Source organism: Photinus pyralis, unplaced genomic scaffold, assembly GCF_008802855.1.
Source record: "Photinus pyralis isolate 1611_PpyrPB1 unplaced genomic scaffold, Ppyr1.3 Ppyr1.4_LG1, whole genome shotgun sequence".
In the NCBI taxonomy this organism is placed as follows: domain Eukaryota; kingdom Metazoa; phylum Arthropoda; class Insecta; order Coleoptera; family Lampyridae; genus Photinus; species Photinus pyralis.
The window spans coordinates 31,899,658-31,927,614 of NW_022170249.1; the positions used below are offsets into that span (position 1 = coordinate 31,899,658).

At 36.9% G+C, this 27,957-nt stretch overlaps 3 protein-coding genes across 6 annotated transcripts in view; 1 reads left to right on the forward strand and 2 right to left on the reverse strand.

The window, feature by feature from the left end:
• Positions 1-3: 3 nt before the first annotated feature.
• LOC116166672 (putative nuclease HARBI1) lies at positions 4-4,162 on the reverse strand. Of its 2 annotated transcripts, XM_031481727.1 has the most exons (4): positions 3,749-4,162; positions 3,573-3,700; positions 2,259-3,121; positions 4-2,198 (listed from the first exon to the last, which is right to left on the reverse strand). In XM_031481727.1, the coding sequence occupies exons 3-4, from the start codon at positions 2,468-2,470 to the stop codon at positions 1,325-1,327; spliced, it is 1,086 nt and encodes a 361-aa protein (XP_031337587.1). In that variant the 5' UTR covers positions 2,471-3,121; positions 3,573-3,700; positions 3,749-4,162; the 3' UTR covers positions 4-1,324. The 2 variants fall into 2 exon arrangements, with proteins under 2 accessions (XP_031337587.1, XP_031337582.1); XM_031481722.1 differs by having other exon boundaries at positions 3,573-4,162.
• LOC116166687 (myb/SANT-like DNA-binding domain-containing protein 3) lies at positions 201-1,358 on the forward strand. The gene is made up of 5 exons (XM_031481739.1): positions 201-620; positions 676-720; positions 772-852; positions 909-986; positions 1,040-1,358. Exons 1-5 carry the CDS (start codon positions 230-232, stop codon positions 1,297-1,299), a joined length of 855 nt encoding a protein of 284 aa, XP_031337599.1. The 5' UTR covers positions 201-229; the 3' UTR covers positions 1,300-1,358.
• Positions 4,163-6,683: 2,521 nt separating the features above from the next.
• LOC116166657 (ubiquinone biosynthesis monooxygenase COQ6, mitochondrial) overlaps positions 6,684-27,957 on the reverse strand; it is a 43,633-nt gene continuing 22,359 nt past the window's right edge. The window contains exons 1-6 of one of the 3 annotated variants that reach the window (XM_031481701.1): positions 24,809-25,189; positions 22,863-24,761; positions 15,392-15,888; positions 8,051-14,938; positions 7,842-8,001; positions 6,684-7,785 (exon numbers count right to left, since the gene is read on the reverse strand). In XM_031481701.1, the coding sequence (XP_031337561.1) occupies positions 22,866-24,761; positions 24,809-24,835 (1,923 nt within the window). In that variant the 5' untranslated portion in view covers positions 24,836-25,189 and the 3' untranslated portion in view covers positions 6,684-7,785; positions 7,842-8,001; positions 8,051-14,938; positions 15,392-15,888; positions 22,863-22,865. Of the gene's footprint in view, positions 7,786-7,841; positions 8,002-8,050; positions 14,939-15,391; positions 15,889-22,862; positions 25,190-27,690; positions 27,858-27,957 lie in introns of those variants that run through there. The other 2 variants (XM_031481692.1, XM_031481710.1) reach the window with 2 other exon arrangements.

Here is a 27,957-nt window from a genome sequence, read left to right on the forward strand (position 1 = left end):
CTAAGGGCCGGTTGTACAAGTGTGAAGTTCAGGGATGGTTTAACTAAACTACGCCCAAGTTTTGAGCGTAGTTTTCGTTTAACCTCGTTGTACAAACTGCGTTCAAACTTCGTTTACCAAAACCACAATTTTCTGTTGTTGGCAACGTGCAAACATGCGCATAAAGAATTAATTGGATATTTGTTGTGAATAAACTTAACCTTCAATCAATACTAGTTTATTTATAACGATGTGCTCTAACGAAAAAAAAGTGCGTGCAGCCAATTTTACCGCGAAAGAAGAGGCAATATTAACCAGTTTAGTAAAACAATATGAACATGTCTTAGAGTGCAAAAAAACAGATGCGGTTACGAACCAACAAAAGACCGAAGCCTGGTCAAATGTTGCTCGGGAGTTCAATGTAGTAAACGACAGCCACCGTAGTGAAGCTGTGTTAAAAAAGAAGTTCGAAAATCTAAAGAAAAGGGTGAAAAAGAAACTGTCTGAAAATAAAACGTATTCAATGGGAACTGGGGGTGGTCCTTACAAAGACACCCCATTAAATGACACCGAAGAGGGCATTAAAGATATACTTGGCCCAAGAGCAGAGGGATTTCAATCACAATTTGATGGGGATGCTAGTAAGTAAAAAATGTGTACATTATAAACAATTTACATACATTTTACTACTTCCAGTTGAAATTGAAATACCAGAAACAGACGACCTGCAAGTTAGTAATGGTAAATAAGGACTTCCAAGTGTGTGTGTGGTTCAATATTGTTTCGTTACAGAGATGATAGTAGAGTTTGCTAACGATCACGACTACAGTTCGACCGTAAAACCATCTGCAACAGATGATATCGAAAATAATGGTAGTATACGGTACTGGTCATAAAGTATTAAATCTAAGTTCCTTCTGAATTTGTAGGTGATAAAAACTGGAAAAAGTACACACCTAATATGCTTAAAAGAAAAAAATCAGCTGCGCTTTGTGTAAACACCACTGGTAAAATCACTTTCAGAAATGTACTATAAATACTAATTATTTTAAAATTTTAGATACATCCCAGGGTGTTATTAACAAGAAGATTTCGCAGTGGGCAGAGGCTAAAACAAAACTGGAAGAGAGTAGAATGGAAGGTGTTTTGGAAGAACAAAAAGTAAAATTAAAACATACGGAAGAGGAACATAAGTTAAATTTAGAAATAAAAAAGACAAAATCTGAGTTCGAACTAGAATGTATGAAAGAAGAACACAAATTAAAAATGGAAATTTTGAAGTTACAAAAAGATATGTTATTAAAAAATGTTAAACAATAAGTTTGTTCGTAATATACACTGTACACTATGCTAAGCGATTAAAGTATTCGTGAATAAGGTGATGACGTACAGCATTATTTAGTCCATTGTTGTAATATGGAACATTTTCCACTTCGAAATTTATTTCAGCAGCTGCAATAGCTTCTTGTTCTTCCTCATTTATGTCTGGCAGTGCATCATTAAAGTTCCTAGCTATATTATGTAATACTGCAGTTGCAATTACTATAGCCTCGACCTTTTCTGCGCGTTGTCGAATCCCAAATGACAATATGGGAAATCGGCGTTTCATCACACCAAAGCACCGTTCTATTGGGTTACGTGTGCGTATTTGGGATTCATTGAATAAATTTTCAGTACGAGTGATCGGATTTCTTAGAGGAGTAATTAAATACGGCTTAATAGCATATCCTGCATCTCCAACTAATAAGTACCCTCTAAAGTCTCCATTCTCAAATTGATTTCTTATTTGAGAATGTAAAAATATTGTGCTATCATGAGATGACCCAGGCCATCTGCATACAATATTTTGAATCCTCAGGCTTGCATCACAAACAGCTTGCACATTATAAGAAAAAAAATTTTTCCGATTTCGAAAAATCTCAGCATTGTTACCGGGGGATATAATCTTCACATGGGTACAGTCAATAGCACCAATGCATTTGGGGAAACGACTAATCATGTAAAAGCCTCTACTTCTTTCTCTCATTTCTTCCTCTGTGGTAGGCATTTTGATAAAAATGCGGTGTTGACTGGCAATGGCTCGACAGACTTTTGTAGTAAGTCTGCTTGCAGTAGATTTATCGATGCCAATAAAGTCGCCTGCAACTGACAAAAAGCAGCCAGTTGCTAAATACCTTAGTGCCAATAATACCATACACTCGGCACTTACTGCAAAGTTTCTGTAACGAAATTATACGATGTGGTTGGGTGGTAGCTACACTATAGGGTCGTTTTTATACCTGTTTGTGGGATGTGATATTTCTTCTTGTATTAAATCAATTACAAAACGAACTGAATCTTTGGATAACCTAAATCTATTTAAAAATTCCTTATCATTCCACTTTGTAAAGTGGTTATCTCGGTGCCTATATATCTTTGCTGCTCTTCTGCGTCCAATTATATTAATTACTTCTAGGAAATCTTCATCATCTGTTAGTGCATGCAACTCCATTACAATTTGGAGGGTAACAGCATTGATTATGTTAATCAATGGTAACAGGTATTACATAAAATTATAACCTAACAAAACTAACAAATCGGTGACTATGCGCAAAGAACCAAAACTAAGCTTAAACCAACAAAATCGGCTGCTTAAATAAAACAAAACTTAAGTTGCGTTTAGTTGTTGAGTGAAGTATGTACAACACTCTAAAAAATTGAACTGTGTTTAAACTCAGCTTAATTCTTAAACTCTGCTTAAGCTATACTTGTACAACCGGCCCTAAGCCTTAGTTCGGGATGTCGACGTAAAAATCCTTCGTACCACTTTCGGCCGGGCATGTTATTTTTGAAGTTTTTTTTAAGCTCTTTGGCTAGTTTCGAAGCACTGGATAAAAAAATGTCTTTGGAAATCGGGAACCCACTTTTTGCCATAGATGTTATCCACGTAACAAGAAGATCCTCTTCAGTTTTTGAAAAAATTGTAGCAGGCCCCATTTTTCTAGACTCCGGATTAATACCCTTAAATTTATAAAGTAATGTCGTTTTGGGAACCTTGAATGTCTTTGATGCTGTCTTAACAGGCATACCACTTCTAACTGCACTAATTAAGAGCATTTGTCATAGAGCTTTCTGGATACCCCAAAATTTTTTTGGTGGCCATCTGTGAAAAATTAAAATTGACTTTATATCTAATCAAACTAAGTACAAGTAGGTACTTAAGATGTTTTTTTCCATGGAATTAAAAATTATATTGAGGGGTCAGGCATTGCATCTGTATTGTACGTAAAGGTGACACAGGGGTCACCTATAGGACATTATCTATTTATAGCTATTTTTTAAACAGAGATACAAATATTAGGTTAAACACATTAAAATAAGACATGTATATATATTTATTCGTTTGCTCCTATAGATGACCCAAGTGTTATCTACTAGATCAATGCATTTTATTTTGTTCCTAAAGCTGACCCCCCAAATATTTTCAAATTTATAGGTTAGAATCGTATTTCCATTAAAGATTATCTAATTTCATAGTCTCAAAATAAAATAAACGCAAGAAGTAGGATTTATAATGAATTAAAAACGATATAAACACTCTTTTGTGCACTTACCTTCTAAGCAAAATCACTATTCCCTTGATAAAATTTAGGAACGCCAAAATAGCGGCAAACGATACTGTAACATAATCTGCCATGACAGTGCAGTGTTGCCAAAAGATTTTAGACAATGCGTCGTCCTTCTGCTTAGAAGCGCTGTTTGAATTTTGCAAGTATGAGCATTTGCTTACTTTTATTCATACGGGCCATTGTACCAAACAATGTAAATTACTAGAAACTTTTTATGGTTTTACGTTCTCTTGATTCTTTTTTTTTATTTTAAACGGCAAACGCGACCAGTTCATAAAGTAGTGCAGACACATGTTCGACTGAAGGGGCAGACGCGGAAATATCAAATATTTTAACCTGCTGTGCAGTGTTTTTGAGGCGGCACAGCAGGATAAACTATCATGCTTTGATATAGTCGCGACAACCGCGTGTTACCGCTCACGTAGGACACTGCGTGCGAGTGAATACTGATGCACTTGAAAAGATGAAGAATGAGAACTTTTGGAAGCAACATTTTGCCGCTGCACGTCGCGCCTCCAAGCGAGCTAATTAAACCGCTGCGTCGCGAGAAAACAGTTCATGTATTGCACTCTTTTTCTTTTTGATGCGTTCATCCACTAATCATCGATGTGATCTTAGCCAGCTTTTTACATAACGGGCGATCAAAAATGAGTTCCTGTCGAGTCGCCTTTGGAAGTTCAAGTTAAATACGAATTCCCATGCAAACAAAAATTCCAAAGGCGACTCGACAGCAACTCATTTTTGATCGCATTTTATTAAGCAAGCGGATTAAATCTGTCTTGGGGCTTTCAATTAAATTCCATAAATAATAATCAATCATACTTGTGTAATTTGAGCTTGAATTTCCAAGTCTTGTAGTATGCATGTAGCTAAATTGTGATTTTGTAAAGTCACTTTATCCAAATGTCTTTTTAGTGTTATTTCGCATCAATGTATGACCTGCCTGCCAATTAAACATGAATACCAAACTTTAGCAATTTTATTTACAGAAAGTCACTCCACAATATGAAAAAGAGCCAGATTGAGATTATTTATTTCAAATTCAAAAAGCAATCCAAATGTTAATTGGAAAGTTTCATACTTAATTACTTCAATTCACTACATAACATACAAAAATGAAAATACTTGAGCAATTTCATAAAACATTCTAAATAGGTGTAAATTAAAAAAAAATAGTTATACAAAACAAGCCAATTAACATTAAGCAATAAATCTATCGCGAGGAAAGCGGTCTCCAACAGTCGCGTGTTCAGCATACTATCCATTCCAAAATTTTCTCTTCCATTTGGTGGTTTTGTTTCGCATCTGGATTTTCTCCATTTTATCTCGCGTCAAGTCCTTTACTTCTCCCATTTTTTTTCTACAGTAGTAAAAACAAATTGTATGCAACCATGCCAAATTAATTCTCTTCTCCATTTGATGGTGCTGGCCCATAAAACTCAGTTTTCCATTCTCATTCTTCCTACCATAGTTCTGTCAAAAGCTACTCCACTTGGTCGATGTTGGCTAATGTCGAGACACCTCTTCACCATTTGGTAGGCAATCCTCTCATGTTAAATTCTCTTTCCCATTTGGCGGCGCTGATCCATGTCAAATGGTTCCATTTGGTGGCACTGCCTTGTATTTAGGCAATCTTTTCTCGTCGAACTTCACCATTTGGTAGTACGTACTGTCCCGCGTCGAATCTTCTTCCCCATGTGACGGCGCTGATCCATGACAAATCGTCTTTTCCATTTGGCGACAGTAGTCCATAATGAATCCTCTTCTGGTGGTGCTGTCCCGCGTTGAATACTCTTCTTCATTTGGCGCGCTGACGCATGTCGAATCCTCTTCTCCATTTGGTGGCGCTAACGCATGTCGAATCCTCTTCTCCATTTGGCGGCACTGGTCCATATGGAATTCTCTTCTCCATTTGGTTGGTGCGGTCCCGCGTCGAGTCCTCTTCTCCATTTGGTGGCGCTGGCGCATGTCGAATCCTCTCCTCCATTTGGCGGCACTGGTCCATATGGAATTCTCTTCTCCATTTGGTTGGTGCGGTCCCGCGTCGAGTCCTCTTCTCCATTTGGTGGCGCTGACGCATGTCGAATCCTCTTCTCCATTTGGCGGAACTGGTCCTCCATATAGAATTCTCTCCTCCATTTGGTGGTGCGGTCCCGTGTGGAATCCTCTTCTCCATTTGGTGGCGCTGACGCATGTCGAATCCTCTTCTCCATTTGGCGGAACTGGTCCTCCATATAGAATTCTCTCCTCCATTTGGTGGTGTGTGGAATCCTCTTCTCCATTTGGTGGCGGTGACGCATGTCGAATCCTCTTCTCCATTTGGCGGCACTGGTCCTCCATGTAGAATTTTCTCCTCCATTTGGTGGTGCGGTCCCGCGTCGAATCTTCTCCATTTGGTGGCGCTGATCCATGTCAAATCGTCTTCTCCATTTGGTGGCACTGGTCCATGTGGAATCCTTTTCTCCATTTGGTAGACAATCTCCTCTCATGTCGAACTTCTCCATTTGGTGGCGCGGTCCCGCGTCGAATCTTCTCCATTTGGCGGCGCTGATCCATGTCAAATCGTCTTCTCCATTTGGTGGCACTGGTCCATGTGGAATCCTTTTCTCCATTTGGTAGACAATCTCCTCTCATGTCGAACTTCTCCATTTGGTGGCGCGGTCCCGCGTCGAATCTTCTCCATTTGGCGGCGCTGATCCATGTCAAATCGTCTTCTCCATTTGGTGGCACTGGTCCATATCGAATCCTCTTCTCCATTTGGTAGGCAATACTCTCGCGTTGAACTTCTTCATTTGGTGGTGCTATCCCGCGTCGAATCCTCTTCCTCATTTGGCAGTGCTGGCGCATTTCGAATTCTCTTCTCAATTTGGCGCCACTGGTCCATGTGTAATTCGCTTCTCCATTTGGTGGCACTGATCCATGTGGTATCCTTTTCTCCATTTGGTAGGCAATCTCCTCTCATGTCGAACTTATCCATTTGGTGGTGTGGTCCCGCGTCGAATCCTCTTCTCCATTTGGCGGCGGTGATCCATGTCAAATCGTCTTCTCCATTTGGTGGCACTGGCCCATATCGAATCCTCTTCTCCATTTGGTTGGCAATACTCTCGCGTCGAATTTCTCCATTTGGTGGTGCTGTCCCGCGTTGAATCCTCATGTCCATTTGGCGGCACTGGGCCATATCGAATCCTCTTCTCCATTTGGCAGGCAATCCTCTCACATGGAATTTCTTCTTCATTTTACAGTCCTGTCCCGCGTCGAATCCTCTTCTCCATTTGTCGGCGTTGGCTAATCTCCTCTTCTCCATTTGGCATGCAATTCTATCCCACATAGAACGTTTACATTTAGTTCCTCTTCTCCATCTGGTGGTGCCGTTTCACGTCCATCATTCTTCTCCACTTGGTGGTGCTAGCCCATTCAAATCCTCTTCATCTGGCGGTGCTGATTCACGTCCAATCCTCTTCTCCATTTGGTGGTGCTACCCAACATCCAATCCTCTTCTCGTCGTTTATGCAAAACCATGCGAAATTAATTCTCTTCTCCAATTGGCGATAGCCCTACGTTGAAACTTCTCCATTTGGTGATGTTGACCCATGTCAAATCCTCTTCTCCATTTGGTGGTTGCTGGCCCACGCCAAATCCCCTTCTCCATTAAGCGACGCCGTCCCATGTCGAATCTTCCATTTGGTAGTCCTGTCCCACGCCGAATTCTGTACTCCATCAGTCACCTCACTTCTTCCTTGTCAAATCTCCGCCGTCGAACTTCTTACCAGTCCATGTTGTCTCTTCTTCAGGAAACTAGGGTCGAATCTTCTTCCATTCTTCTCAATTGACCTCTTCTTTGGAAACCATTCTCCAATCCAGTTTCATCAAATCGTCTCCATCCCAGACAAATATGTGCCCATTCCTCTTCATCCTTGAAACTAATCCCTCGACGTCGATTCCTCTTCCTACAGCAAAATCAGCATTGCCCATAGGTAATCCAGTTGTTCTAATCCATTTAACAATAAAGCCAATGGGCAGTCGGCATTCAAAAGATTTACGCAAATCAATCAGATTTAAATTGAAACGATCTTCATGTCAGCCAATCATCTTCATTCCATTCTTCTTGAGCATCTTGCGACATCCTTTTCTTCTTCTTCCTTAGTGAATTGTTTCCTCTTCGTTCAAATGAACTGGCATTTTATTTTTGATGCAAATGCTGCAATCAAAAATGAACATTAGGAACACAGTGCCAGATTATGTGCGCCAACTAACCTGATATTTAAGTTGTTGAAACATCCTATGAAAAAAATTTGGTTGAGCATACAAACCTAAGATTTGTAATTCCATTTCTATTGCACGGGACGTAACTCTTCCAATGAAGACTAGGCGGAGGCTTGAAAAAACCATTCCCACATCAGTCGAAATGAGCTAGCTGCAAGATGATACTAAATAAACATGAACAAGAAATGAAAACAACTTACTTGATGTAAAAGTTGATTTTTTCTTCCTATGATTCCAAGAAAAATTGGATCGTTTCAAAAGCAGTTTAGAAGTGATGACTTAAGTACGCCCTTATTTGGTAAAAGTGGACAAATGAACTCACCAGTGAAACACAACTCTTGAACTTCACAAATCACGGATAACTAGCATGCATATTCACAAAGCGTGTCCCACAATATTAGGAAATTTTCACAGAACATTCAGATTTTAAAACCACTATGAAAACAATTCGTTGGCTTACATGCAAACCCTTAACCAGAAATATATGTTAAAGTAACATTAAACATTGAATAGAACAATTACTTTTGAACAATACCAAATACATGCAAAAATCCAATAGATTGTACGGAAAGTATATAAACTAGTGACAAATATAGTTTAAAATTAAAAACACTTTTCCAAAGAAAGCAAGTAAAACGTGCTTGCAATGGGTTAGAAAAGCCTATGTGGAAGCTTCAAGTGTCCTCGTGTGCTCTAGTTTGGCGGTTATGGTCTAAACTTAACAAAGTAATATACATGGTAAAACAATTAGAATTAACAAATAGGATTTTGGTTATAAAAGCCGAAATTCTAAAAAACAAATGGCACATGCTGAAGAAGTACCACGACAGCTTGACAAAGAAACTTTAAATACCTACTAACTTTTCACTATACACTGACCTATCACTGCAGAGTACGTGAGCTCTCGATTATAAGTGAAACTATAATTACCACCATGCAATCTTGCGGTTTTTAACAGTTTTTGCTTCTGTAAAATACAACTATTTCAAAATATAGTGTAGTTACCAAAAAGGTCAGGATGTTGGGTGTTGGTTTCTTCTCCAAATTATTCTAAAGGGAAGATCAAGCCGAAAACTTCTTAAAATCGTAACGAGAGAAAAGTTCAGTTCTGTAAAATACAAGCCCATTTGGAAGATAAGGAAAGGTTACCACGTTAGATGTTCCTAGTAGCGAGTTGGACTCTATTCTACCATTCTTTGGGCCGAAATCATCTTCGACAAACGAACTCGAGATAATGAGCTTCAGAGGGCGGTACAAATGCAGATACTCGAATTTCCTTCGGTTCTGTGAAACAAAATATCCAAATGGAAGAACGCAACCGTACCATGACACTGGTGAAGTGTAGATTGTCTCTATCCTCATAGTGTGCATGTTGGGTTAGGATATTGATGCAGACACGATTTGCTTTTTCTCCCCAATTCCGTCAGTTCTGTAAAATATCATTCCACTTTGGAAGGTAAGGAAAAGTTACCATATGGACACTGCGCGAAAATTTCTGATGCACCGTCTTTGTTGTTAAAAATCAGGTCCTTTTCGTTCAGAGAAATGACGGTGGGGTTTCTTAACCACTTTAGTCCTGTAAAATATACGACTATTTGTCAATAGTGTATTTACCCAATTGAATGACGAGTGTTCCCGAAGTAGATCTTCCAATGGATTTTGGTGCGAAGGAGTTGACAGAGACCGTCTCTTCTGATTTATGGGTCTGTAAAATATAGCAACTATTTGGATTGAAAGGCCAGTTACCCCGCAAGACGATGACACAAGATTTCGTGTTAACTGCTCTCAATGATGATGTTCAGTGTTGGCACTATCACAAGACCCCGAGCAACTCCATAAAAATTGGTAATTGGAAGTAAGGAAACCCACAATAACGACTGAAAGCCGTCGAGTCCTTTTGGAGCCTCCTAGAGATCTGTGATTAACAAATCTTGGATTTATAAAATATTTTGATGTTCCACAACCGGAATGACCGAAATTATTGGTTCTGGAAAATGTTAAGTTAAACAACGTTAACGGGTAGAACGATAGTGGTCCTGTTTGTTCTTGATGAAAGATCCATCCTCGGCACCTTGATGCATTCATCTAGATTCAGCAAAAAAAATGACAAAACGTTCGGCTCTGCACAACTTTGGAGGACACGCAGTTACTCGCAAATGTTCTAGTCTTTCTGGAACAGGCGGTTTCAGTAATGGCATCCAGCAAATAAGACTTGCTATTTCTGAATGACAGAGAAATATCATTCTTCACATTCAACGATGCTGGTTCCATATAGAGTTCAAATGTGATGATGGGGATGGAGGTCGATTCGCGGATATAACGCTCGTTTTGGTACTGCAAAATGAAGTTAAACTATGCTACCATGTAGAACAATGATAAGATAGTCCTGTTCGCTCCCCATGACCGAGAGTTTGTGATCTGTATGCTTCTTTGTTCTGACAAAGAGAGAAGATGCGGAATGAAGCTTCACGGCACCAGTACATAACAATCTTCATATGGTTCTGGAAAATATGACGATTTGGAAGTAAGAACAGGTTACCATGTGGCAGACAAGCAGTGGATCATTTACAACACCCAATGGAGGTCTTCTTTTGCTGCCGTAAAACGTCGCGAGCATGTTAAAATTTGTTAAAGTAGAGCTCTCAAAAATTTTCTGTTGGTTCTGTAAAACGTGAAGTTAGACAATAGTACCACACGATGATAAAGAAATCCTGATTTTCAATGATGATCTTTGTCTCTTGATAGTAAATTCATTTTGGTTCTGTCAAAGCAAGTTTGAGCGAAGAGAGAGATGATCGATGAAACGGTTCGCTCTGTAAAATATTTGGAGACGAAAACGTTGTCAAAAGTGCTTTGGTTCTGGAAATTGTGTAGTTAAAAAATGCTTCCACGCAAAACATTAGTAATAAGATAGTCCTGTCCATTCTTAGTTATGGATGTACATTTTGCTTCTACCACATCTTGAGATAAAGCGTCTCGCAAGCTGAATATTCAAAAATGCTCTTTTTGTTCTGGAAAACCCAAAGATTTGGAGGATTACCCATGAAACTGTCGACAAGCAGTGGATCTGTATGAAGCCTCCATATGTTCTCTCTGGTGAAGCACAAGCGTACAATCTCGATGTCTTCGCAAGAATGTTTCAAAAGAAAAATTTTAATAGAACCCTTGAAGTGTTCTTTTGCTTCTGTAAAACGTGAAGTTAAACAATGTTACCAAACTAGGATAAAATGGTCCTGTTCACTCTCAAAAATTGATCTTTCTGTTCTTGCCCATGTACCGATTTTGATCCTACCAAATCTAGTTCGAAGAAAAGCGATGATGGGTCATCTTGTTCTGTCAAGTATGTAGGCTATTTTCACATGAGTTGTTGAATAAAATGGCGATTGGATTTAGCCTCTTCTCTAATTTTGCGAAAATTTCGAAGTGCTGACTTGATTATGGTCTTTACAAATGAAGCCTCATAATGGTCTACAATATAAACGTAGAAAAGGTGCTTTAACATGAGCTACTTTAAGAAATCCTTTAGTTCTTCGCTCCAATGTTTTATCACTGCTGAAGGGTACGGTATTATTCACTGGGAGATCGACGGAATTTTGTATCAGTAGACTGCATTGCTATGTAGGTCACGATAAGAACAAATGAAATGTGCAGAATGGCAGCGGCAGTGATTTTTCTACAATAAAATTGTTAAAGGAAACTAATTGTAGTTACCCAAAAAAAAATGTGCATTTTCTGTCCTCGACTGGACTGGAATTAATGAAAGGTGTATTGTACATCTAGAATGGAATTATAAAAACTGGCCTGATGAAAAGACTATCAGAAATCCTTCAGTGTTTCTCACACGATCCTGTATTTCATGAAATTGGTTGGTTTGGAAGGTGATGGCAAGGATCTCAATTTTTCCGATCTTTTAATGTTATATCTATGCACGAAAGTAAAACTGTTTCTTCGTCCTGGTTGCAGACTTGGTGATAACAAAAATTTGGACGAATGTGTTGTGTTAATGATACTCTTCTCTATAAAGAAAAGTTAATGGAAAATGATTGTAGTTACCCAATGGAAAAAAATGAATCTTCATCTGGCGTTCCTCGATTCTAATGTTGCTAATTTGAAGCTTTCGGGTGAGATTCGCAAATTTAATGAAGGTCTACAATTGAACTATGAAAAAGTGCTCGATTTATAAATTTATGAAGTCGTTCAATATTTTTTCCTGATCCGATATTCCATGAAAAGCAGACTGTTGGCAAATAACGCCACTTTGTAACGGCACCAAGGGGTACATGTTGATGCATTTGTACATTGGAAATGTAAGGTATGCTTCCGTGTTATCTAATATTATTCCCCATTTGAATGAATAAAATGATAGCAATGACTATTTTTCTCTATAATAAAATTAATTAAGCAAAAAAATTGTAGTTACCCCAAAAAGCACTCTTTTCAGGGATCCGTGTTCATCGATTTTCAAGGAAAAATGAATAACCTGCCGATCAAGCAATCTGATTTGTCTGGGCAGTGGTAAAAACTGCAGTTTCTTGATAGAAATACATCTGCACTGCCAATTATAATTACGCTCTAAATGCTGCCACATTTAATGTCAAGTCATGTACTCCTTGTGAGGCGATAATCTACAACCAAGGGGAATGTCGTCAAACTATTACCATTACCTTTCTTATTCGTGATGAACTCCCGATGACTGCAGTTTGTAGGCGAGTGCAGCTGTTCGTTTATAAACTTGGTTCGCTCAAAAGTGGAGCAGAGTGTACACACTAACAACAAATTAAATGAAATACCACCATTACCTATTCATCTTCGGTCCATCTGCTTCTCCCAGGTTTTGTTATAATTACTACTTATTGTTGAATTTGTAACTTTGAAGTATGTTTATAATTGTGCAATGTAAAACGATAAAATGATATTTCGAGACAAGAATAAATTGCTCCCGTAGCATCTGAAATATGAGTTAGTTCCCAATGTTCAATTACCTACTTGTGGTTGCTTTCCTGCGAGAGGATACCAAGTGGTAATATAGTGTGATTTGACTTAAAGTGAATCGATTGATACAGATGCAAAAATTTTTTTGTTGGTCATCCTTGTGATTGTTGATTTGATTTAATTTCCGATTCTGGAATAACTTTGGTAAATATGCAGAGGTACATACCCTGTATTTGCAATAAAATGCCCTCCTCAAATTGAAGACGTGATATGATTAAAAATTTCCTCAAACTAACGCAAAGAATTGAGACTGCAGTTGAATAATACCATCAGACTCCAAAGTATAGTTTCATTTGCCATAAAAAATAGAACTTCGTGCTTCCGTGAACAATTTAAGAATCCTTTGATGTCTTCACAAGTTTGCATTCATTTCAGTAGAATAATTAAAAATCATTAACAATAACTTGTGATTTTCAATTGTAACTGTGAATTGAATTTGAAGCACAATCTGGTTAGAAATTTTACATCAATTTTTGATTATGCGAGACCTTCCTAAAACATCTTGAATGCAAAGAGCAGAGATGTATCAAATCTTGACTGCGTCCAATCCAAGAAACAGTAATTTGGAAAATAAGCAATGACAAACTGTTTTAAAAAATAACGGTGGCGCATTCATTCGCTAAAATTAAAAGGTAACTTTTTTATTTAGTTACCTTGTGAATTTTGCTGGGATAATTGCGATCGTATTCCTCTTCGGTGCAGAGATAATTCAGTTCGGTTTCAAACATCAATTAATGAAAGCGAAGTAAATTGCTAAAATAGAAGGGTTTTTTGCATAGGTATCGGAGTTACCGTATGAACTCAAATTGGTCTTCATTGTTCAGCAATGATTTTTCATATTTAAAGTAATTAAAGAACCGACAACATGCAAGAGGTTTGGACTACACTTACCCTTCACTAAAACAACGCATTAAAATACTGTATTTACCCATAGACTTTGACCAAACTAAATGTTGCACCTCCAAAATTCTCAGAATACAGCTTCCGTAACTTTCAAGGCGAGTTTTGAGCGAAAAAATTCATTTTTCTTCCTTTTGTAAAAAAATGTGTCGAGGTTGCAGTTACCTGGTAACTGTAGGTAATGCTCCTCGTCCGATAAGTAATAAAGGTCTTCATAACGAGTAATAGCAAAGTGTAGCGCACCTTATAACAGGCCCACCAGAGTACAGGAGTTTATTTAAAATTGATTAAACCGCCATCAGTTGGTTAGATGGGGCAGTCTTTCCTAAGAACATAATTAAAACAACAACATACTCATACCTGTAATATTTCGTTAACGTTTTACGGTATCCTTAAACATGCTTAAAATCGAACTACTTGTGCTTACTCGATGTCATGCTGACGTTCGAGGATGGTAACGCATTGGAGCGAGAGAGATTTCATTTACAGTGAGATACATGACGCTTGTATCTACATTTCAGGAACGGTTCACCTAAGGAAGTATGGCTTACAGTACTAAATCACGCATTCATGTGCAGCATTTCAGTGAGTGAACGACACCACCTTCCCACCAGGAACTAACATAAAACTACAGACTGGTGTTCGGTAGGCATTCATACACTCCTGTAAATAACATGCACAATTAATTCTGTTCAAAGAATACTCGAGTTACACCAATAATCCATGTAAAGTTTACAAGTTAAAACGCTTAGAACGAAACGATAACCAATAAAATTTACATGCATTAAAGAAGACTAAAAATCTTTTGTGTTACCGCCTTTCAACTGTAACCGTAAGCGTTCCACATGAGATAGTGGAATCCACCAATACTTCAGTGAATTTATCAAGGACAATCGGGACACCATTGTAGTTCGGCACGCATTTTCGCAGCTACTTAATGTAATATGGAGTTCTCAGCTGGCAGGAGTCGGGACAGTTCCCGTTCACATGTAAAGTTAAATTAATTAGTAATAAATTCACAAAGTAGAGAACAAATTTATTTTTTTTTAATTAAGTAAGTAATTACAAGAGATCAAAAACTAGGAATACTATATACATTAATTAAATAAACTCAAAAATCATTTACAAACCAAATGATGAGCTCCACGATCACGACTACGACCCCCAAGCCTCAGACATTCTCATGGGAGTATGTACTGGAATAGAAAAATGCATCACAGATTTTTGCTTTGAACGGTTAACACGTAAATCATCTTTCTACAGGAAATTTAATGTCTTTTAGTTGCGACATAAACTGATTTAAACTATATAATTCTTCGCAATCCAAAACGTGTACGGGTGAAGATTGATTCCGAAAATCGACATGCGTCACGTTCGCCTTGATGCTCCGCCATCTTTGCAAGCGTTGCTGTTGTTTGGATTTCAATTCAATTTCGGCTTTATAAAGGGCGTGTGTTAAAATGGCTTCCATAAATAAATTTTTACGTTTTTGTCGTTTTAATGACATTTTCTTGCATTTGACTTTACTAATCCAATCATTTATTGACTCTTTGTTAACGGTTCTATTATTTATGAGAGCAACGCCCATAATACCAACGAAAAATGTTAGATTTTTGTCGCAATCGGTAAGACAAAGTTAGAAAACACACCTGAATTGCTATTGTGCGACTTGGTTTCTTTTCTGGAGCGGAAGGCGACGTCTTGAGTGCACTCGAACCAACAAACAATCACTATCGCTGTCTGGCACAAAGTGAATGCGCGAAATCGACCAACTTGCTTTTATACCCAACGTCATCGGCACGTACGTATTCCTACGCCGCGTAGGAAAAGTAGTCCCACAATTACAACACGCAATTGCACGACGGAGTAATTCTAATTACAATTTGATCAACGCGCAAAACATGTTAAAAATCTTTTTATGGGAAAATAATACAAGAATTTGCTTTTTTCTTACTTATTTGCCTTATTTACGATTCATGACGTCTTAAACATTGACGCAAAAGGAAACTCATGGCAAATAAGGAATTCGTAAAAATAACACTTAACTAATGACTATTTAATTAACTTGCAAACGACAGATTTAATGCTATAGGTATAGATGGGAGATTACCGTTCTTCATTTTCCAGCGTGATCAATAAAAGCCATCTGTAAACAAAACAAAAAGGTTAATAATGTGCAAATTTGAGGTCACTAATGATAACAAACATGATAAGAAATTTCGTATTAAATCGTGTTGATTTACTTTATCAGTTTTCAATTAACAAAATGCGTCATAATAAATTCCAGGAATAGAACATGAACAAAGGGAATTGCATTCTCTATTATCGATTTCTTGTTTAATGCAACAATAGGTCGTGTAAGTATGAGAAGCAAATAAATATTTAAAGAGAATGGTTTTTGAATTAAGCTTTCTTTTCTAGCCGTTTAAAAAAAATGAAGGGGTTAAGAACCCGTTCTCCATTTTCATTATGAATTACTAACGGTTCTACCTTCTAGCATAGCATTTAAAAGAATTAGGGCAAGGAAGAAGTTTTCGTTCTCACGCTTTTATAGATGGCCCTCTGAGTTTGTAGTTTTTTGTGTCAGGGTTGCAAGATACACTCGATGGCATAACACGTACAGGGAGATTCTGACCGGAAGAAAACGATTTAGAAGATACAAACGACCATACTCCCATTCGCTTATGACAATTTTGCATGATTTAATTTTATACAATCGAACAACAAGGGGAGGTAGTTTATTAGCAACAGAATTTAAGTAGGAGTACAATCCTTAAATAAGCTTCCCTAGTAACGCTTAGGTATACAGTTGCACCAAGTATTCTTTTCAATTTTATCCTTCTGAATTTCAAGTGGCAAACTCAAAACGCTTCAAAAATAACATTCAAACCCGGCATTTTTAATGAGAATGTACGGTTGTTTTACATCATTAACTCATTATTGGAAGAAAAGTGGTATAACGTAAGGAATATCAGTAAAAAAAAGACTGATAATCTATCTTATCTACTATCTTTGTAAAATTTCCTTTGACGTCATGACGGTCGCCAATCGATACATCATGACCTACATGGAATTATGCGACGCATAGTCCATAGAACAGCATACGCCCCAATATCTTCATACAGCGAGTATAATGTGTAAATCCATATGGTACCTATAATACACTATGCTATGTCATAAATGTAAGGGGCGGTAGTATATAGTATTTGTATTTCTAATATTACATATACAAGAGGAATTGCATGAAAAAATAGCAAATATTTGAAGCAAAGTGAATACATTACATCGAGCATTACATACTAAAACTGCTTTTATATTTATATAACTGCGACCACACGCTAGCTAAATTCTGTATCGGTATTCTGTCAAGCTTAATGTCTTTCGTTCTTTAAATATATATTTATGTAAAATGGGTTAAGTGGAAGACGAGGTGGAAGAGCAGAAGTAGGAGTTTGGGCAACTACTATCTGAACTTTGCCCTTTTAGTTACTATTGCTCTCGCAATGTACTCACTTGTAATTATTTGTGTTTATACTGAATTGATAATATGGGTGTAATATACAGTGAATTTTTTTAAAATGCGAACATAGGAGTTTGCATACAATGTAATTTCCCTATGTTCGATTTTTAAAAAAACACATCAATCTATGGGGTGTGCGCGGTTCACATTCCCAAATCGCGCAACTTGTGTGACTATTAACAGCAACTCTATAGTCTTTATGATGAAGAGCACTCGGTAAGATTTTTTTAAAGAAGCCCTGTGAGCCCATGGCAACTTTAGGATACATTTTTCTTAAACTTACGATATCTTGACCTCACACGCCACGCACTGACACCACAACTCATTGTGAACCAACCTTCAATTATTTGTAGGTCATGTGCACCTGGTATTCTACTAATTTGATCTATTCAATACATAAATGAAGAAAATAAGAAAATAAATATCGAAAACAATTACAATAAATGTGCGAAGTGTCCTCCTTGACATTCTAAGCAATAACCTAACCGATTTCGTAATTAAATTGGACGGCGGTATTTTTAAAAATGTGACAGCTGTCAATTGTATCTACTACTCATTTGAACTATTCAATAGATTGATGTGTTTCTTTTTTAAATCGAACATAGGGAAATTACATCGCATGCAAACTCCTATGTTCGCATTTAAAAAAAATTCACTGTATGTAACCAAATAAGTGCCTGAATACACTATGCGTTTTAACCGGTCCCGTTTGACCGGACCGTTTTGAACGGATGACTGCATCCAATGGATTTAAATGCGAGCGTTTATACTTATCCGGTTGCGTTCCGCTCGCCGCAAGTAATGTAAACGCACACAACCTTCCGGTTTCGCAGGATGCGTTTTGAAAGGATGTGTCGAGGGATGCGTTTAAAACGCATAGTGTATTCAGGCACTAAAGGTATTATTATTATTATTATTATTATTATTATTGATTATTTGATTTTCTCGGTCTTGTCTAAGTTACACAACAATCGTCCCCGAGTCGTCCCACTAAAATCCCACAACTTTCCTGTTCCAATTTTACGGGCGCATGAAAAAACTCAAAGTGGAATCGCAGTGGTTTATTTATTTATTTATTTATAACGGTTAGGTTAAGTTTCTTATAATCAATGATAATTGTTATTAATCGACTATATTTCAATTCATTTGCGATATAAAAATGTATATCAAGAAATTAAAGAAAACAAGAAATACCAAATACACGAAGGTCGTATACAGCATTGTAATACGTAAATACAATGAATTTTTTTTAAATGCGAACATAGGAGTTTGCAAGCAATGTAATTTCCCTATGTTCGATTTTTAAAAAACACATCAATCTATTGAGTAGTTCAAATAGTAGATACAATTGACAGCTGTCATATTTTTAAAAATATCGCCGTCCAATTTAATTTAAAAATTGATTAGGTGATTGCTTAGAATGTCAAGGAGGGCACTTTGAACATTTATTGTAGTTGTTATCGTTATTTATTTTCTTATTTTCTTCATTTATGTATTGAATAGATCAAATGAGTAGAATACCAGGTGCACATGACCACCTACAAATAATTGAAGGTTGGTTCACAATGAATTGTGGTGACAGCTCGCGCCCTGTGAGGTCAAGGAATCGTAAGTTTAAGAAAAAATTATCCTAGTTACTATGGCCTCACATGGCTTCTTTAAAAAAAATCTTATCAAGTGCTCCTAATCATGAAGACTATAGAAACCGTTGTTGTTCATAGTCACGCAAGTTACGCGTTTTGTTGGTGGGAATGTGAACCGCGCACACTACATAGATTGATGTGTTTTTTTTTAAATTGAACATAGGGAAATTACATTGCATACAAAAGCGTATGTTCGCATTAAAAAAAACTCACTGTATATCCTTCAAATGTAGTTTTAATTTTCGTTGTAATATGGTCCGTTTGCTTGTCCGCTCTTCCCTTAAGACCAAAAAAGAACCAATTTTTTTTTGTTCTACTTGTGCCTCTATTGTGGATTTATGTTCACGGTAGAGGCCTTTTTGAATTTAGAAATATTTGTACAAACAAGATAAGTGTTCAAGATCAGGATTTCTATCATGGAGATCTCCAAAACCATACGGCGAGGGTTAAATTAGAAAAAAATTGCCCAATTAAACGGTTATTAATATTATCAGCTACAAAGAAAACCAGAATTACGATTGGTTCCGAAGATATGCTACAAAAACCGAAATTTGCCGATCTCGTTTCTATTTTTTTCTGATGTTATTTGAACAGATACAGAAAAATAAAAAACACTTTCATTATCACTTTCTGAGCTCTGCAAGACATTATTGACAGATTTTGAACAGAACGTCAAAAATTAACAAAAAAGCTCGCAAAAAAGGAATGATCAAGTATTTAATAATTGACAACACTTGATAACACAGAACAACTATTGTCGAGACTATTGTATTACGTGAGAAATAATGTTCAATTTTCAATAATTTCTAATTTAACATAATTTATGAGTAAAGTAATAATAAGAGAGAAAAAAATGTACTTTCTAATGAAGTTGAAGATGGCGGTCACACTCTAAAACCATGGCCCGTATGAATAAAAGGGAGCATATGCTTATGCTTGCAAAATTCAAGGTAAATACTCGTAAGTGCCCCTTATTACTGGTCTGTTTAGCAGCACTGCACTGCGTCCTGTCCTGCTGCTCAGCAGCGCTGCTAAGTCGCCCAGTGTGAAGGAGCACTTACGAGTATTTACTTTGAATTTTGCAAGTATGCATATGCTCCCTTTTAATCATAAGGGCCCATGTGTCAAAAAACCCTTTTAATCTCAAAATATGTAAGATAATTTCAAATGGAAGTGTTCTAATTTTCATGTGTATATATCAGACGGTTTCAGCGTCAGAGCATTGGTTCCATCTTTAATAGCGACCTTGTGTAACCATTTTGTTCGAAGTGAGTGTATACCATTACGTCAAGGTTTCTTTTCAGGGTGGGTACCTTCGCAAAAAATTGCGTCTTTTAAATAGAAAATCCTATACAACCTGCAAAACACTGTAGTGTACAAACACTTCAACACTTTTATAGGGTATCTCCGTAGCTGTTAATCCTATCGAAGAAGTAAAATCAAAATTTGAAAATTTTCACTCGTTTACAAGATACGGGGAAAAAATTATTTACAAAATGACCCTATATTTTCTTAGTTAAAAGAGATACAGAAAAATGTTCATTACAAAATTTCTTTGTAATTACTGTTAAATCTGTCGTTTCCAAAATAGAAATTCCAAACTGACTTTTGAATTTTGTTAAAGATAATATTTTTTGGATTAAAATATACAGGGTGTTAACAAATTAAGGGTAGGCGTAGATTTATTTTGAAAACGGCCGATTACCACCACAAACAAACAAAAATTAAGCATAAGCATTTTTACTGGAGAAAGCGCTATATAAAGTGAGAGATTTGATTGTTTAGTTGTGAGTTTACCTCGGTGTTTGTGTTTTATATATCATCATGTTAATGTGACTTTGTCAATATCGAGGTCAATATCAATGTTATTGATCTCCTGACAGCAAATATATTATTATTATTATTTTATTATTATTATTATTAAATAATCATTTTTCTGAAACTTTTGTAATCAACTCTTTTCTAACTCTCTTTTAACAAAGAAAGTATAGGGCCATTCTGAAGGGGATTGGTTAAAGTTACAATTCCCTACCTTATTGTAAATTGGGGGGGGGGGGGTTTAAAAGTAATAAACTGGTATTATCATTCATAGTATTTCATCAACAGTCTCATTAACAGGAATTTTCGAGCTAAGTTATGCCATTGAATTTATAGTATAAATTCAATGGTTATACTTCGTCATATCTCGAGAACAGAGTGTCGGACGAGATTACACACAAAGGCAAAAAGGGTCATCTGGACGAGTCATATCTATTGCTGATGGCAAAACTATATGTAAGTGCGAATTCCTCGAGAATGGAATGTCAGAGGAGGGTACTCACAAAGGGCTATTCGAACATCTGCCCAAAGCATATCTATTGGATGAAAGTGTGGTTAATTCAGATGACGTCAATAATGAGTCATAACAATTGTGTTGTAACAATTATCACACTATTGTCTAAGTAACACGCATTAAGCAAGTCGTTGTTGAAAGTGGAACACCCTCTACTTAGATATCACCGCTAAAAGTATTGTCTGGAAAATGGTCCATTAATACTTTCGAACACACAAGTAAGTATATTTATTAAGGATCCTCAGATCCTTTATAGTTTTGTATTGTCGTCCGTCCGTCCGTCCGTCCGTGTGCGCTCTAACTCTTTTTAAAAGTGGCCGATTGTGTTGAAATTTGGTATACGGGTACGTTGGACATTAAGAACGGACGCTATTGATTTTCAGGAAGCTGGTTCAACAGGAACAAAAGTTATACGACTTCGAGTGAATCGGGAACAGGAAAAACTGCGAACTCAATATAATAAAAATTAACATATTTCATTCCCTAGGTCATGTATCGAGTTCGGACTTTCGCTAGATTATTCCCTATGACTCTTAGATGTGTAACAATTCAATATAACTCTTCTCTGTGGTCTCGGTCAAAAGTTTTAGAGCAAAATGTACCCAAAATTATTCTTTACACATGAATTTAGAGTTGTAAAAGCTTTCAAACGCATTATCTTGATGCTGAAAGAGTTGATAACGTGCACGTTTGATAACCGCATGTGTGTGATTCAAAAATGTTAAATTATTTTTCTGAGGCCACATGGATTTTGATCAAAATATGTCAAAATCGTTAATTATGCACCAAGATCGTTGGGAAAAAGACTACGCGCATTATCTCAATCATTTTGCATCGATATGTCAAAATCGTATGCACCAAGATCGTTGGGAAAAGACTGCATTATCTCAATGCCCAAGACATGAATTTGATGCACCACGTGGATTTTGATCAAAACATGTCAAAAAATGCACCAAGAGCGTTACGCGCATTATCTCAATGCCCAAGACATGAATTTGATGAATTTTTGGCGAAAACGTGGATTTTGATCAAAACATGTCAAAATCGTTATTTGTGCACCAAGATCGTTGGGAAAAAGATCAAGAGCATTATCTCAATGATCTAAACATGAATTTGATCTATTTTTATGGACCACATGGATTTTGATCAAAACATGTCAAAATCGTTATTTATGCACCAAGATCGTTGGGAAAAAAACCAAGAGCATTATCTCAAAGCCCAAGACATGAATTTGATGCATTTTTGTTAACTATAAAATGTATTTTGTAAGATTAAAATAAATTGTCGTTAAAAGTGATTGTAATACTGAGGATCCTTCGATATTTCGTTGTATCGGTTTATTTTATATACATAACGTAGGGAATTTTCTAGAAGTCCCGGTAGACATCGAAGGGCCATAAAAGATTAGTCATCGGCGATAAGAAACGAAAACGAATGTGACCCATTTTTTTCTGGGAAATATGACGTGTTTGTCCAGGAACATTCTAGAACACTCGGAAGTGTTCGGAAACTTTCGAGAAAGAGGGACGTTCGGTAAAATGTGCCAAAGTAACGTACTTGTGCTACTTGAGTAGCTTTGGGGGCTCGTGGGTTCTGAAAGAGGATGGGCACAAGTAAAATCTTACCTGCTACTTTTTATACATAAAATCCATTCTCCTATTATTCAATCGGGAAAAGACCTCAATGACTTTATTATCGAAATCCGGGATCGACTGGACGAACTTTTTTTCTATCGAAAGGACAGCCAATGCGTTTAGTCGATCTTCTGATATTGTGACATTGTTCAGGAAAGTTTTAATGCGTTTTAGGGTTGAAGGACACCGTTCACATTCGGTAGTCGGCATGGGCGTTGTACAAATAATATCCAACAGTTTGTATGTTTCTGTCATAACTTTTTTTAGATCGTTGTCTGTTATGAACACTAAAAATGGCAAAAGACCACTTACGTCGCACATGTTATCACGTGCATACAGTGCTGAAAGTTCACTTTTTAATTTTACACTGTCCAACATGGGATAAGATTTCACAGTTTCATCAAAATGTCTTTGGGGAAATGAACGTCTGTAAGTTTTAAACTTTTTGGAATCAAATAATTTTGCGGCACTTAAGTGATCCTTGAAGTCAAATCGGTCGACAATTTGGCTTAAAATTGTGTCACACACTTCCCTAGCAATATCAGCTCTGTCTTCTCCAGCTGTTAGTTTCTGTCTTTTCATAGTAGGTTCTTCATTAATGCGTTCATGATTTATATTGACAATAGCCTTTCTAATTAGCATAATTTGCTCTTGAAATTCTTCAACTGCCGCTTGCATTTGAGCACTTTCAATCCCACGTATTTCAGTATGATTGAATAATATTTCAGCGTGTGGCATGATGAAATGAAATATTTTTAACCAGTAGAGAAAATCTGGGCAATTCAAATGGTTCAACAAACCACTTGCTTCACTAATAGTCACTGAATCCGTCCCATCTTCGTCAATTATTTTGTCTAGCCATTCTCTGAAAGAATGCTGATGCTCAAATAATGCGTTCACAGTTCGACTTTTAAAATTACCGCGTGTAGGCGCGTGTTGGACTATTTCATCAACAATTGCTGTTCGTTTTGGTGTTCGAGAAAAAAATCTTGAAAATGATTGCAAATTTGCAAAGAAAACTTTTACATTTTTATTACACTGTGCCGCTCGTTCAATAATTAAATTAAATTGGTGCGCGTAAGAATGAATATAATGTGCATGCAGAAACGTTCTTTTAATAATCGCTTGGACACCATTTATTTTGCCACTCATAACGGACGCCCCGTCATAAGTTTGGGCGATTAATTTATTTTTATTGGCCGATGTATTGTTATCAGACGCGGGATAATTTAAATTTAAAATAGTTTCTAATTCATTCAGCAACGTGTTTGCTACTATACCGGCGTTATGTCCCCCCGGTTTAAAAAAAGACCAAAATCGTTCACAAATCTGTCCGTTAAGGACATAACGAATTATAACAACCATTTGCTGTGGATTAGAGGTGTCTGTTGTTTCATCGGCCTCCAAAGCAATGAAATTTGCAGATTGGATTTCTTTTAAGACTTCCTGCTTATAAACGTGCAACATTGCATCTAACAATTCGTTTTTTATAGTTTTCGAGGCGCCTTTAAAAACCTGCGAACCTTCCATATTTGCTGCCAGCACGGCATCTAATTCCGATGCAAAGTTGACTAAGCCTACATAGATCCCAGGATTATCAGACGTCAATGTTTCATCAAGACGTCGTAACGCCAATTCAAAGGCACCGCAAAATTTTATACACATAATTAATCGGCGCAAAATATGTCGATTTTTTTCCACATTTTCGTTGTGTTTAATTTTATCCCGCAAATAAGCACTGCCCAATTGTTCACGTATGTTCCCTTTGCCTAACAAACTAAAATCCATGCATGCGTTCATGTGAGAAACGGAATTTTCGTGTTTCTTCGCCCTCTCCGCCATGTGTTTTAAATCATCCAATCCTTTAGTATTCCACGCACTAACTTCTTCCTTAAAAATTAAGCACATAAAACAGAAGAGTTTATTTGTTACCGAACATCCGCACATCCACTCGTACTTTTCATAGATATTCCTGTTGAATACTCGTCTGTAAGTTCGGGTTTTGCTTGCAGACGTGGAGCTAATTTGAAGATCGGGAATAGGTCTTCCTCCCTTCTTAACTAAAAGTTTCTCATCAAAAGATAGCGGTGCTTTTAAAAGATTCTGCACAGAATACACTTTCGGTGGCTCCATTTTTATCAGTCACTTGGGTTAGACAATAATATACACGCGCGAAAAACAAGAAAAAAACACAAGCTTTACACAAAGATAAAAAGAAAACGTAGTATGTGCTCGTACACAGACAATCAACGGACTGGGGGCCGGGGGGCGTCAACCTCGGTATACAAAACAAGTTAAACGCATATGGCGAAGCTGACCGAAGTCGAACAAATCATACTCGCATTGGGGAACACGCAGATTGTTCCGCGGAAGGCAGTATTAAGCGTTACGGCTAATCTGCGAAAGGCCGGAAGGGAAGTTTGATGCTATCCGTTATAAAATGAAGATTATGTGAAATAATAATGCGCTGATTGACATGGTAATTTTTTTCTGCCGTTTATCTTGGTGGGTAGGCTGCGTCTTCAAAGTATAGCCAAGTGTTTTAAGTTGGGGACACCTTTTACTTTGACAAGTAGCCACATAATACGTAATGCCAAAAGTTGCGTCTAATCGATTCAAGATTAACAGTGCCCTTTTCGCATCTCGATCATTTATGAACCGAATTGCAAAATTTTTTATTTATGAAGGAATTTAAATAAAATTTGATACGTAGGTACTAGCAATAAAAGCAAATTTTTACGAAAAGCATTATGCGAGTCACTCTATCATTGGGCGAAAGCCTGTTGGGAGCCCAGAAACAAGAGAGGAACTAATAAATAAATACTGGTACATAAATAAAATCTAGCGCCAGTTTTAAAACTTGGTTTTCCGCATGCGCAGTGCCAACTATCTTATTTATTGAAGCATTTAAATGAAGTTTGATACGTAGGAATAAAAGCAAATGTAAAGCCAATTCTTAAACCATATAGTACAGGTCGTTTGCACCGAAAAATTTAAGTAGAGCTTAGCTTAAAATCCATGGCAACCATTGCCTCAATAATCGTTGCCATAGCTTTTAAGCTACGCTTAAGCTAAGACCTACTTAAATTTGTCGGTGGAAACGGCTGTAAAGAGCCAATTTCAAAATTTTGCGCATGCGCACTGCCAACTTTCTTATTTTCGAAAGCATTTAAATGAAATTTGATATTTGGGCATTTGGAATAAAAGCAAATCTAACGCCAGTTTCAAACTTTGGTTTTGCGCATGCGCAGGTCCAACTTGCTAACTTATAGAAGCATTTAAATGAAATTTGAAACTTAGGGTACGTTTATGTTGGAACTGATATAAACGATAAGGCCGACGATACTAGCGATTACTAGCAAAGAAAATGATGTTATTGATATTTTATATGCAGGTGTTTATATTGGAATGCCGCGTTGAGATACGCTTGGCAACCATCAATGATAAAAGCTTCAATATAAACGACTGCATATAAAACAATGATATGATTTTCTTTGCTTCGCTAGTATCGTGGCTGCTATCGTAGCTCCAACATAAACGTACTCTTAGACAATTGGAATAAAAGCAAATGTAGAGCCAGTATCAAAATTTGGTTTTGCGCTTCCGCGATGTCAACTTCCTTATTACTATACTTACTGTATATTACTATAGGCTAATCTCACGCCAGTTTCAAAATTTTTTAATTTTTTTATTTATTGTCCCTCTTGTTCTAGCCTCTAGGCCCTCAACAGGTTTACGCCCAATTACAGAGTGACCCGCATAATGCTTTAAAATCTGGTTTTGCGCATGCAACTCCTTTATTAACGATTGAAACTTAGACTCTTGGAATAAAAGCAAATGTAAGACCAGTTTCAAAATTTGGTTTTGCGCATGCGCGATGTCAACTTTCTTATTTAGAGAAGCATTTAAATACAATTTGATATATAGGTACTTGGTAAAAAAGCTAATTTAACGCCAGTTTGAAAATCTGATTTTGCGGATGCGCGAGGCAACTCTCTTATTATCGACAGGATTTAAATGAAATTTGAAACTTAAACTCTTGGAAGAAAAGCAAATGTAAGGTCAGTTTCAAAATTTGGTTTTGCGCATGCGCAGTGAAAACTATCTTATTTAGAGAAGCATTTAAATAAAATTTAATATATAGGTACTTGGTAAAAAAGCTAATCTAAAGCGATATTGAAAATCTGGTTTTGCGCATGCGCGAGGTAACTCTCTTATTATCGACAGCATTTAAATAAAATTTGAAACTTACACACTTGGAATAAAAACAAATTTAACGCCATTTTACAAAATTTGGTTTTGCGCATGCGCAGTGATAACTTTCTTATATACGAAAGCATCTAAATAAAATTTGAAACTTACACACTTGAAATAAAAGCAAATGTAAAGGCAGTTTCAAAGTTTGGTTTTGCGCATGCGCAGTGCCAACTTTCTTATTTATAGGAGCATTTAAATAAAATTTGAAACATAGACAGTTGGAATAACAGTAAATGTAAGGCCAGTTTCAAAATTTGGTTTTGCGCATGTGCAGTGAGAACTTCCTTATTTATAGAAGCATTTAAAGGAAATTTAATACTTAAGCACTTGGAATAAAAGTAAATTTAAGGCCAGTGTTTCTAAGGTAACGCGATTTGCTGAAAGTACTGTTTATTTTTTCACTTTTCGAATAAAATTAAAATCTCAACTCAAATTGTGCGCCCACCCAAAAGGTTTCGCCTGTGGCAACTGGCCCTGTGCTGCAGTGGCACTAGCTAATTTTGGGACTGTATAATGTAGGTCTCGATGTAGGTATAACAGTAATACTAATATAATAACTCACCTTAAGAGGGTTGATGGCATTTGTGAACTGCAAACCAAGACTCCGGAGTAGTACGACGGGAAGGAAATCAGTACTGTATAACTTATGTAATCCATCTATTGCAATCATAGTGGGAACATTATGACGTTGACGTCTCGTTTCATATTCTCGTAGATCGTTAATGTGACCTGCAAAAAATTGCAAAATAATGAAATGTGATTTGGAGTGTAAGGTACACGATAGAACGTCACTTGTTTCAGTCAAATGCAATTAGCCTGTCATTGAACT

What these genes read in the sequence shown, in the direction of transcription:
- LOC116166687 (XM_031481739.1), top strand. Translation starts at nt 230, where the DNA reads ATGTGCTCTAACGAAAAAAAAGTGCGTGCAGCCAATTTTACCGCGAAA. An exon ending in CGACCTGCAAGTTAGTAATG is followed by an intron (nt 721 to 771) that starts GTAAATAAGGAC and finishes GTTTCGTTACAG; the next exon opens with AGATGATAGTAGAGTTTGCT. An exon ending in AGATGATATCGAAAATAATG is followed by an intron (nt 853 to 908) that starts GTAGTATACGGT and finishes CTGAATTTGTAG; the next exon opens with GTGATAAAAACTGGAAAAAG.
- LOC116166672 (XM_031481727.1), bottom strand. Translation starts at nt 2,470, where the DNA reads ATGGAGTTGCATGCACTAACAGATGATGAAGATTTCCTAGAAGTAATT. An exon ending in ATATCACATCCCACAAACAG is followed by an intron (nt 2,199 to 2,258) that starts GTATAAAAACGA and finishes ATTTCGTTACAG; the next exon opens with AAACTTTGCAGTAAGTGCCG.